General features: G+C 33.5%; 1 protein-coding gene across 3 annotated transcripts in view; it reads left to right on the forward strand.

Annotated features, from left to right (window-relative positions):
* The window catches only part of LOC136027528 (zinc finger MYND domain-containing protein 11-like), a 447,024-nt gene extending 433,849 nt beyond the window's left edge, over window positions 1-13,175 (forward strand). For all 3 annotated transcript variants that reach the window (XM_065704878.1, XM_065704876.1, XM_065704879.1), the window contains exons 6-7: window positions 6,616-6,700; window positions 12,941-13,175. In XM_065704878.1, the coding sequence (XP_065560950.1) occupies window positions 6,616-6,700; window positions 12,941-13,164 (309 nt within the window). In that variant the 3' untranslated portion in view covers window positions 13,165-13,175. The remainder of the gene's footprint in view (window positions 1-6,615; window positions 6,701-12,940) is intronic.
* The last annotated feature ends 30 nt before the right edge of the window (window positions 13,176-13,205 follow it).

Genomic DNA, 13,205 nt, shown 5'->3' on the forward strand with positions numbered 1-13,205 from the left:
AATGGTGGTTTTGGCCAAAGTCTATTTATATGCATGTATTAATGCGAGTGCTACTGCGCATGCTATGTAAATATCACTAAAAATCTCTTTCACTCTTCAATGCAACAAAGCTCTTTCATCCTTCACTTCAATTATGCCATTAGACTAAGTTCGTAACTAGGAATTAGGAATTTGGAATTAGGAAGTGATTAGGAAAATCTATGGTAAACAGTCACTTTCTGGAAAGAATTTCTTTAATATTTACAGGTAAGTAGTTGAACTGCATAAATGAAACTTTCACAAATCTTCGGGATTTGAATTAAGCTTATTCCTAAAAGCTTTATTTATAAGGCTCTTCTACTTTTTTTTTAAATCGAAGGGGTGCTGATTTCACGCCACCTGGTGTACGTCTCGGAACGCCACGTGTGCTGCACAGTTTCACCACGCTTGGCACAGTTTCGCCACGCTTGGCAAGCACCAACTGCTACACATAATTTCTGAGAGAGGGCAACCCTTCTTTTAAAATCACAAGGAGAGTTTTACGGGAAAGCCATTGTTTACTGTATGAGAGCATTTTTAAGTACCCATCTCCACTGCTTTTTTCCCTCTATGATGCTGACTTTTTATTTCGAATTTGAGTATTTTTGGGTAAAATCGCAGTTTAACCAGCTTTAATTAAAAAAAAATATCCAGTTGGCAATATACAGCGCGAAAGGCAGACATAGTTGCCACTATGCTAGAAAACCATCAATGGGAGTTTAGATAAACTATTACAATTCGTGTGATTAAATTGCAAGAATGCTGAAACCTGTCCTACTTCAACTTACTCCCCCCTCCCGCTTATATTCTTTTTTACTTTCATCTTCATACCAAAAAAGCTTGAGATGTTTAAGATTGATAATATCACATGCCAAGATAATAAATGACATCAGTAGTAAATAATGCTAAGGCAAATAATTTAAATATTTGAAAACTCTTCGGAATATTTTTTTTTCTTTGGAAAGCGTTTGTTTATCCTATGAAATGATATAACTAAAAAAAAAAAAAAAAAAATGAATAAATAAAAAAAAAAAAAAAAAAAAAAAAAAAAAAAAAAAAAAAAAAAAAAAAAAAAAAAAAAAAAAAAAAAAAATGATGACGGTCGCTGGTATTAAAAAATGATGGAATGAAGAGGAAGCTATATTACACACAGAATGAGACTTAATTAGAAAATGGATCAACACGGAATTGAAGAAAAACGTTAAAGGTATCTTAAATAATATTAAAAAGCTGGACGGGAATATAAAAAAAAATCAATTCTATTCTTTTCAAAATTTTTGGGGAGATATTTTATTTAATTTATGTTGGTGACGGGCGTTTGGCTCTTTATTGTTTTTTTTTTTTTGGGGGGGGCAGTTTTTTTTTTTTTGGTTGTATACTTTTCGACAAACGTTGACAAGGATCTTATAAGGTAGACCGGTTCAGGTGTGCAAAAAGCTCCAAAGCTGCCAGGAGCAGAATTTCAAAAGCTGCCAATACCTAAGCAGCACAACTGTTTTGTAAGCTTTGCTTTGAGCAAAAAGTATTTTTAGACGTAAAATTTGCAGAAAAGTAACAAATGTAACTTAGTATAGCTTGCAACTAGAAATATCAATAGTTTTCTGAATAACAATTAACAATGTAATCTAATTTAGCAGCAAGCCATATAGTAATCTTAAATATCCTGCTCCATAATTTTATATGTACTATCGAGAGTACTGTATCATATATACTCTAATACTACTATAGCTTATTCCAGAGCTTATTAAAAAGTCTGAATCATACTGCATATAGCTTTTGTGTTGCGAGAGCAACACTTTGGTTTTATCCCGTGTTTTTTTTTTTTTTTTCTATGCCACCGATGTCGGCTTATTCCTGGAAACTGGTAAGGGTCTAACCTGTGCGATTTTTACGGAAAGTGTGGACCTCTGGCCGGATTGATGAATATGGCATTACATTTTGGAAAGCTCCGCAGAACTCTTGCCTGGGGCCAAAAAGGATGGTTTTTGCTTATCCACGAGCCAGAGCCTATGGTGTGCGAAGTGAAGTGGTGTTATGTAGCCTATGTCAGAGAGAAGTATCTGAAGTTGTGCAGCTAAGCTTTCGTTTCATCAAACCATGTTTCTGCTTTCGAGTGGAAAGCTCCGTTATAGCAGGCAAGCAGGCAGGCACCACTTTCAAGTTGAAGATGGACTAAAATCTATAAGTGTTAAATATGTGCGACAGTTACCCGGCCCCACAGCCAATATATCTTCTTTGAGTGATAAATAGAAAAATTTACAGAAGCAAAAAACCGGCATTTTCCCACGGGTCCGAAAGTGCTGCCGTGATTTCGGCTGGGTTTATCATTTGTTTTTTTCGGACTTGGGATTGAGGTAGAGAAATGTTATCAGATGTACCTCTTAAACTTTAAAAGTTCTGTCATTGCTAAAGAAATTGGAGCTTATCCTTTTCTCCTTTCTAAGTGGTGAAATGCCATCCATTTTTTGCTACAAAAATTCCTTCATGAGATATACCAGTTTGGAAGTTTCAAGGGGTTGGCAACTTCAGTAGTAGGGTACACACTGAAACCAAAAACAGACCGATACCAATTGTGAGACATGTAGGGGACTTGTAAGGAAAGGTCGGCTGTTAGCTCATAATCATCTTCGGCAGTGAGGGGTTTGCAAATTTTGCTATTTGGTGTACCTATTATTTGTTTCCAGTGTATTTGATGGTAAGACCGAGTTTGTTCCAGTGGTAAGACATGTAGGGGACTTTTAAGTAACAATCGTCTGTTAGGCTACAATCATCTTTAGTGAAGAGGAGTTTGTAACTTTTGCTAGTTGGTGTAGCCTACCCATACTCACTGTAATCTAGGATTAAGTGTTTACGCAACAGGTACAAACGATAACGTAAAACAACGAGGCAGTTTTGTAATAATTAATTGAATGTCATCTATGGTATTTTGATCCTGAAAAGTTACGGATAGCTTTATGATACCAACTAGACCATATAAGATATTGTTTCAAGTTTTCATCCGTCGCGATATCTACGATTGATAAGGATAACGTTCAACTGGCTGCAAAGTCAATTTAGTCCCTTCTTTCGGTATTATCGATAGCTCGTGATGAGTTGATAAAAAATATGTCATAGTAGTTTCTTCATAATTAATAGTGTCATTTATGGTATTTTGATCCTGAAAAGTTACAGATAGCTTTATAATACCAACTGGATTATATAATATATTGTTCTAAGCTTTCATCCGTCACGATGTCTACGATTGAAAAGGATAAAGTTCAACTGGCTGCAAAGTCAATTTAGTCCCCTTTTTCGATATTCTTTTGTTATTGTTGTTTTTTCAACGCTGAGGAATAGCCTTTGATCATGTGATTACTGATCGTGTTCTTCTTTGAACGTAACGTTTTAAAAGCTTCGATAGGCTGACAACTTCAGCGTTTAACCGATAACAAAGAAACAAAACCAAAGTCTTGCTCCCGCAACACTTTTTCGGCGAAGCCGGACAAACACTTAACGTTGCTCAGGCAACATAGGTCTAGTTGCTGTTACGTTATGGATGGAGTTGTACACTCCAATGCTATTGTTATTAAAAAAAAATTGTGCATACCTAACTGCATGCCATTGATCACTTTGCTACTACTAAAAAAAAGCACCATTTGATTTTCTGGGAGAACAATAATGATTGGCAGCCTGGCAGTCACATGCATTATAAAGCTGTGATATTAGTTTTGCCCTAATCTAATCCCCAAAACAAACAGAGAATCAATCTTTAAAACAAACAGAGTATTAAGCTCTAATCTTTCTTGTTCCAGTTTTTCCATTACCTGCTTTAACTGTATATACATATTGATAGCTACTAGCCCATTTAAGATTTTCTCAACTGACGAATAAACTGTTTAGAGAGAATTTGGCTATTTGTAAAAGATTTGGACAAATATACACTTTCAGTTGAAGAGAACTGGAGTAAGTAAAAACTTGTCCACAAGGACGATGGATAACAAAGACTTAAAAGTAAATTTTCACATAGCAACATTGAAACTTAATGAGCTTTTGGTTTGAACAAGTAGCAGCATGAGAAGAGATACATCTCTTCTTGCAGAAGAAAAGATATACATACATCTCGTGAAAAGAGACATTTCAGAAGAGATACATCACCTGGTAAAAAAAAAATATCAAAAGCGAAAATAGCTCTTTTTTCGTTTTGTATTTACTCTTTTTAGAGTTTTGGTTCCTGTTGGGTTGAGTTACTTACAGTTCTTTACTACGAACTGTTTGATCAATCTTCAAACAAAGATATCAGGTAGATGAGTAAGAAATAAAGACCCAACTGTTCGTAAACAAAGTCTGAAAATAACATAAAACTTAACAAGAAAACAATCTGGAAATAGTAACCGAATTTTTACTTTTGGCTATAATATACAGTTTTTTTTTACGAATCATGTTTATGGTAACTTCCCTTTTAATCAACTATCCCCAAATGTGAATATAATCTATAGCTTAATTTTTCTCTCATCAAGAGGGGAAGAGCAGCAATTTTTACGGCAAGAGGGCTATATTTAGGAAAAGTTTTGAATGGCAAATCCAATTCTACTGCAATTTTCTTTAATTCTGTTATTTTTATCTCAGGATACGCCTTTATACAGGGTTAATAATTGCTCAAGCATTAGAAGTTGTGGAGGTAGGCCTAGTAATAAAAAAAAAAAAAATCAATGCCCTAATTTAAGCAGAATATCTATTTTTTTAAATTTCGTCCACTTACTTAACAGCCTTCCTAGACCGTAAATTTATTCTAGACTGCAGTTGAACCACTCAATCAAGCATGGAAGCCCACCAAAATATTGCAGGGATGAGTGCACCAGAGTAGCAATGGTTAGGAAGGAAGAGGGGAATATATTTGAAGATAAAGGGTTATATGCAAAATTCAGTTCTCAAGGAAAAAATAAATGTACTTAATTTTAAATACCAAATGAAGAAAAATTCAGCAATTTTTAAATGGTGAAGATTCCTGGCAAAAAGATCAATTCCTTTAATCTGTGCTTATGTATTATACCGCCAACATTCAAGAAGTGAAGTTAGGCTAATCCTAATGAAAAACACTTAAAGACGAGCAAATATAATACTTTAGAAAAAATTTGGGGGGGGGTGTAGGGCTGAACTGACCTAAACTAGCCTAACCACCCCTCTAATGTGCAAATATATAACCCAAATTATGTAATTCCAATATATTCTGTCACCCGCCACTTGTTTTTCACTGAGTGTAAACTAATTGTTTCTTAATACTGACAGATAAAACCAGTTTGTTCTAGACTTTTACTCAGTATAAACTTGAGTGTTGGTGGTATAATACATAAATACCCTTTAATTTATCATGCATTCATTTATTGTGTATTTAAGATTAATATCTTAATTGCACAACATTTGTTTCTAAAGTATTAATATCTCAAAACCTAGAGTAAACGAAAATATGACTCAAACTAAAATACAGAAAATAAGAGAAAGAGGTATCATCTAAAAAAGTGCATTTAGTGTCTGAGTAAAACTCAGAAATTAATAACGGTTATATATTGAAAGGTCACGAGCAGTATGTTCATCTAATCTATAGCTGAAAGATAAAACTATTTCTAAATTTATCACGAAATTCTCTCCTTCTCTCTCTGCATCCTGCGAAATTCCCTCCTTCACTCTTTTTCATTTTAGAATAATCTTTCAATCTAGCTCTCTTATATTTTCAGAACTTTGAAAATTAAACAGAATAGAAAAAAAAAATAACTCACGGTCCATCTGTCTAAAATAACCCTCTTTGCATTGATGATTAAAGTCACACCAAATATAAACGTTCAAATGAAAGTTATTAGGGGCGGATCGTCAATAGTGACAAATCACCAGGGATGGGAACCCTGAATGAAAGGGGATTTTTGGGGAACTGATTTTTGTTCGAGAAGACAGATTTTTGGGGAAATCCACAAAAATTGTTTTTATATATAAAAATGCTATTTTCAAACAAAATCTGCCAATAAATTTGAAAACTGCCAAGTGCTACTTGGCTACCCTACTTTTTGCACCAAGGGCCCGGTTATATTACAGGTATACATCAACGATACCCAGTCTGTATTGCGCATAGAATGAGATTTTACTTAGTAAATGGACCAAGGTTAATAAATCAAGGATAATTACGCCAAGGGTATCTTGAAGATTGGAAAAAGAAACAAAAAACACTGAGTTAGGAACATGAAAAAATTTTATTTGTTGTTGAGACTCTTTTTTGTGAGGGGTACATCTTATTTGAGTTTGGTGTTTGGCGTGGAGCTCATCGTTTTTTGGGGAAGGATCTTTTTTTGGTTGTGTATGCTTGTCGGCAGGTTAACCAGATTATAGTTTACATTTATATGGATTTATAACTTAATATTAGTCTCTGTAATGTTAAAACACAACTTTTGCTTTGGGGAAGGGTTTTGCTTTGGGGAATAATTTGTTTTAATTATCTGTCGAAATTTTCAGAAATGAACAATCATAAGTTAATATTAAATTGTCTAATAGAATCCCAGATTTATTATTTTTAAATCAGAAAATTATTTTAAGATTTTTGCAAATAAAAATAATCTTTACTTTCCTTTGTAGCTGCCATACCCAGTGATGCAAAGAGATCTGGCGATACCACCTATAGATATTTCAAAAGTAGATAAGTCCACTAAGAAATCTCCAAGTAAGTTATGAACTATTTGACACTCCTCTTTTAATATAGTTTGACTTGTTGAAACAGTGAGACTTACCCCTTACCAATTCACAGATGTATAGGATAAGGCAAAAATATGGCCTTGTCGCATGGTCTCCGCATTACCGTACAAAACGGTATAATAATTTCATTGTTACCTGCATTACAATAAATAACGGTGTACAAAATCAAAAACAAACAGGAAAAGAGACACGGATTAAACATAACAGTTACAGAAAACGCACTAATTTACAGATTTCACGATGTGCTGGGGCTGATCAGAGCGTAGTCCATAATTCTAAAAACAGTAAATTAATTGAAGAAATAAAAGTTAATAAAATTAATTCATTAGTAAAAAGTTTATTTCCAAGTTTCTACGAACTTTGTTAAGATTTTTTCTAATTAATAGAGAAACTAATTAGTAAATGATTATTATATAATAATTAATCAATTAACTAATGAATAATAATTTATTAATTAATTAAAGAACTGATTAATGTAATTTAAAAACTGAAGAATCTTAAAAAGACCAAAAAATAAAATGCTCAATAGACGTCAAATTCAAATTAACCTCAGGAGAGAGATCCGGTTATACCTTCCGCTAGAGAGAACTACGGCTGCCACTGAGAATTAGCGATTTCTGAAAACTCGCTTGCAAAAATATCCTTGAATTCCATTCTTGTATGAGACAACTCTACATGGAAGGAGAAATGTCTCGTTCTGGTCTTTTAATCTCTTTATTCTTGTATTTCTTCTCAATATTGACGAAAGTTAAGGGATAGCTGATTTTTTTTGGGTGGTGACCAGCCTGGTTACAACATTGTCAACCTTCTTTCAGTTTCATGTCGAAGTAACCTGGTTGGTTTCTTGCTTAGTCTGTTTAGCTATAGAGTCAATTTGCTATTGAGATGGTTTATTGTGCCCTAATCATGTATGAATTGATTTGTGGTTGATGTACAGCCTAATCTAAAAGATTTTCCGCAAATAATTCCAAAATATCTCAGAGTTTGAGAATTAATCCCAAGATATTAAAGAATAAAGATAAATATGCTCTACTTACTTTTTTGGGTTATACTTTTCCCGACATTTCAAGCCTAAGACTGAAATTTGAAGACTCTGGGGAATAACCTTAGTTTTCTACAATAGAAAATTTATTGGTTTTCTAGAATTTCAAGATTCTAGAGAAAATTCTTGGTTTTCTATATTCTTAGTTTCCTGTTGAAAATCCTTCGTTTTGTGAAAATACTGGCAGCCTTGGTGGAAACAATTGCGTACACAAACGTTGCTTCGTAATACCACCATGCCAGTAGCCATAGAGAAAAACTAGAAAAAGGTATAGACATGCATTTCCTCAGAAATACTGTCTGAAACAATTAATAAACAGTAAACAAAAAGAAAAGACCGCCTTAACGAACCGTAAGCTGGATAATTGTGTTAAAAATAACTTTGAGCTTTATTGGAAATAATTAGAGTTAAAACACGGGCCTAGTTGCACAGTGTGAGGAAGTTAGACGGGAATATTAGTAATTAAGTATTATTACTTAATTAATTACGGGAATATTAGTAATTAAGTATTATTACTTAATTAATTACGGGAATATTAGTAATTAGGAATTTAGTACTGAAGGGAAAACCGCCTTTGTCTGATGTGAGTAGACTATTAATTAAGTTAATTAATTAATAAAGTTACTTCATGCTAGCGAAAGGCCTATCGTCAACACATTTCGTTATGGTGAAGTATCTTCATTGTATTGATTGTTGCCAGATTCTGTTATTTGTTTATAGAGAATAAAATTCAGGTTTTGAGAAATCCTATGGTACAAAATGGTTGAAAATCAGCTATTGGTCACTTATCCAATAAACTGAAACTTTATACTAATTAAAAAGCTTTTACTGTTTATAGTTTTGTAACTATTTGTATCTTATATAGGTATTTAAATCTAAAAAGCTATCAATGCTTGGATTACATGGTAATAGCGATTCAAGGTGGACAAATTCTGTGATGTCGAAGCAAGTGATGTTATTGGATTCCGAGTTAGTTTTATGACAAGCATCATATTATTGCTTAACAGTGGTGGAGCGATAATGTAGATCCCCCTCCCCCTAAGAGTAATTTTATACAAATATGTGCTTCTGATTATATAGTGTAGGAAAAAATCTTTTTCATGAGTGGACTGTCCCTCGTTAAATGCTTTACTCTCTTCCCCGAAAGGGTATCCTAGCCTTGTCATTAAGTTATAAAGCTTCTGGTTATATATATATATATATATATATATATATATATATATATATATATATATATATATATATATATATATATATATATATATTGAATTGGAAACGAATTATATTGAATTGGAAACGAATTTTCAATATCAATAACTTCTTTTCTTATGACTTCTGTTTGTGAATATTGTGCTTTACAGTTCAGCTCCAGATAGATGCCCAAAAAGTGCAACTTTTGGTAACATATCATTTGTATAACATGCAACCGTCTGAACATTAATGAAATCACAAGGACAGGGAAAGCTGCGGTAAAGACAGGGATGAATGTTCGTAGTTATACAGTCTCTGTATTTCAAGAAAATCGGGTTTGGCACAAATCACATCTCCTGATTGGTTCTTTCCACTGGCCCAAAGTATCTTTATTTTTTAAACTTTAAGTCTTGATACATTTGATGGAAATCAGGCCTTGCACAAATCTTATCTCCTAAGTGGTCCCAAGTATTTTCTCCTTTTTAAACTGTTCATTTTTTAAGCGAGAGGTCTCCATATATTCCTAGGAAATCAGGCTTTGCACAAATCATATCTCTTAAGTGGCCGTTTCCAGTGGCTCAAACTATCTTCCCCTTTTTAAACCGTACAGTTTTTTTAATCGTAAGTCTCCGTAGATTTAAAAGAAATCAAGCTTTGCACAAACCAACACTACTAAGAAGCTGTTTCCAGATGTCCAAAGTATCTTCTCCTTTTTACTTAAAAAACCATCCTATTATAAACTATATCTTTTAGAAGCACAGGTAATTTAAGCCTTAAGGAATGTTAGGCTATTAATAGTATTAACAATCCCCTGTGTTCTCTTAAAAAGTTTTGTTTTGCTATTTAGTGGTTGTTAGAAACTCTGCAGATCTTGTACTTTTTGGCCGCTTTTGGACGGTTTGTGCAAGGTTTCAGTGGTTCTAGCATTATTTTTCACTTTTTTGGATCGTTTTGATTTGTGCGCGTGTGTTATTCATCTCTGCTACTGAAGATATAATATTGTCATGTTAAGATAGGGTTTCAATGGCTGAATAACTCTGTATTTTTTCTTTTATTTACTTTAAATTTAATTTATTTTTTCTATTTTATGCTGAATTTTGTTTATTATTTTAACCACACAAGTTGCCAGCAATTTTTTTTCTAGCATTTTTTTCCCCTTTTTTGGATCGTTTTGATTTGTTCGCGTGTTTTTAGTCATCTCTGCTAGTAAAGACATAATATTGTCATGTTAAGATAAGGTTTCAACGGCTGAATAACTCTGTATTTTTTCTTTTATTTACTTTAAATTTAATTTTTTTTTTTCATTTTATGCTGAATTTTGTTTATTATTTTAACCACACAAGTTGCCAGCAATTTTTTTTCTAGCATTTCCCCCCCTTTTTTGGATCGTTTTGATTTGTGCGCGTGTTTTTAGTCATCTCTGCTAGTAAAGACATAATATTGTCATGTTAAGATAGGGTTTCAACGGCTGAATAACTCTGTATTTTTTCTTTTATTTACTTTAAATTTAATTTGTTTTTTCATTTTATGCTGAATTATGTTTATTATTTTAGCCACACAAGCTGCCAGGACTTCCATGGCTAACCATTTCTTTAGATTTGTTCCTCAGCTCTTTTCAAATAAATCAACTTGAAGTTTGAAAATGAAGAAAATAACAAGAGGCGTAAAAACAACAGAAGAATTGACAAGTGTTTAATTATAAAAATTACAAGATAGATCTTCTCATTTGTTAATATTCAAATAGACGTCAATCTTGTCAAAAGCAGATGAAAATTGAAAAAAAAAACAACATTCTATGTTCAGTTTAATTGCTGTTCCACTCTTTGTCTAGCTAACAAGGAGAACAATATTCGCATAGGAGGTGCAGCGTGAATTGCTAATATAAGCGGGAGGAACAGAAGAGGAAATGAAGAAATAAAAAGTTTGAAATTGACAACGCTGCGATGTCTAGCGCTTCTTATTTAAAGTTGCAACCGATGCTTTTAAAAGTCTTATTTTAGAATTTGATTAATAAGCAGATTCTTTTTTTCTTGATTTAATTTGATTTTATTTGATGTTTCGATTGAATATGAGAAACTTGAGTTTATCTTCAAACTATATTCTTTCTTGATTTTACATCAATTTTCTAATTTCAGTTCTTTGTTATTTTTATTAATATTGTTATTTTCTTTTTTCTTCAAAATTGTTTCGTCAAAATCGGAGGGGGGCAAAGCCGAAGCCAATTATCCAAAATCAAGTGAAAATGACAATAGAAAATGAAAAATTAGCCATAGCGTACCATAAAGGTAAAGATGCACTAAAGATAACTGACCTATTTCTGTGGATGCTTGAATTATGCAGGCTATCTTAGTTTTGACAAGATTTTTGGAGAAACTAAATTTCAGATAGGGGGGGGGCAAACTGAGTTCTGGGAGGGGCAGTTGCTCCCCGTGCCCCATTGAAAATTACGCCCCTGTTCTGAATGGATGACAAGTAATTATATGCAGAGCTTTTATTCTAAAATACAAATTCCTCCAAAAAATTTTAGTGACAAAAGTATTTGCAATTCTTAATGATGGCGATGAAACGGAGGGACTCGTTAAACTGCTGCTAATGGCGTTGAGCGTGTCTCTGAAAAATTAACCCAGGCATTCGCAATTCTTAATGACCGCGATGAAACGGAGGAACTTGTCAAACTGATCTACCGTGGTGTTGAGCCTGTCTCTGGCAAATTATCTCGGGTATTTGCAATTCTCAATGATGCTGAAGAAAGGGAGGGACTTGTCAAACTGATTTGCTAGTGACGTTGAGCGTGTTTCAGGCAAATTATCCCGAGTATTTGCAATTCTTAGTGTGGTGACGGAGGAACTTGTCAAACTGATTTGCTAGTGGTGTTGAGCCAGTCTCTGGCAGATTATCCCGAGTTTTTACAATTCTTAATGACGGTGAAGAAAGGGAGGGACTTGTCAAACTAATCTACTAGTGGCGTTGAGCGTGTCTCAGGCAAATTATCCCGAGTATTTGTAATTCTTAATGATGGTGATGAAGCGGAGGAACTTCTCAAACTGATCTGCTAGTGGCGCTGAGACTGTCTCTGGCTAATTATCCACCAAATGATATCCACCAATTACCACCAAATGAAACTGTTAAAAAGTGTAATTATTTTAAGAGCTATGCAAGTTCAAATTTTCTTAGGATGTTAGGTCACTTTGCTGCACCACTGGCTTGAGCTTAGATTTACAGATTTTAAACAATTTAGAGGATTTATTTTTGCAGCAGTAATCAATGAGTGTAAAGAAGTCTGCTGCATGGGTTAGATCCCTCTGGTAATTCTGTTAATATTGTTAAAAGATCACTAAGACGCATTTTAAATAATGTCTCATTATGGAATATAGATGCGAAAATATATCTGCATAAACCGTACTTGCAAACGTGGGAGGAAGCCACCATGAGATTGGTTTGCTGTTTTCCTCTGTTAGAAAATTCAAAAGTACTTAGTATTTTTGCAGTTTGAATGCTTGTACAAGTCACAGATCTGCTAATTCTTGCATATTTAATTATTTTTTTATAATAAATAATTTAAAACTTCATAACCTAGAATTGGGTTAGACAATTTGTTTTGTATATCTTTAAAATGATCGTGAGAACCGGTCTGAGCACAAGTGGGGGTTGGATTTGGGCCCGACCCTTTCCCCCGACATACTGTTATTTTGCGACTCTACTCCCGGTCCCTTATTTTCCCATACAATTCCTATATTATTCGCTTTTTTCTGGTTATATGTTCTATAATCGTAATTATGTTTTAAACTAGTCGTATGAAATTCTTTTTGCAAATAAAAAAAGGGGGAATGGGAAGTCAATGTCATTCTTAAATTCGATAAACCTAACCCAATATCACTATCCATTATCTTGTTTACCTGAGCAATGACACATATTTTCCCATTTAAAAAAAATAATGTTCATTTACTGGATTGAATGTGTATTATGTATTATTAGATTCATTCCCAAGTGAAGACGATTACCTTCGAGTTAAACTACTCTTAAAAACTCCGATGGAGCTTCATGATATTAAAAGGAAGGCTGTTTTAAGGCGGTATGAAAATTTGACTGATTTCTTACACGATGTTCAGACTGTGATGCATAACGCCGCTGTTTACCATGGAGGTGAGAACTATGACAATTTTCAGATTATTTTGACATTTGAACCGTTCAGTACTTGAATTCACTTAGTCCACAAAATAATTAGCAGTAATTTTGAAAG

This window comes from Artemia franciscana, chromosome 5 (assembly GCF_032884065.1).
Source record: "Artemia franciscana chromosome 5, ASM3288406v1, whole genome shotgun sequence".
NCBI lineage: Eukaryota > Metazoa > Arthropoda > Branchiopoda > Anostraca > Artemiidae > Artemia > Artemia franciscana.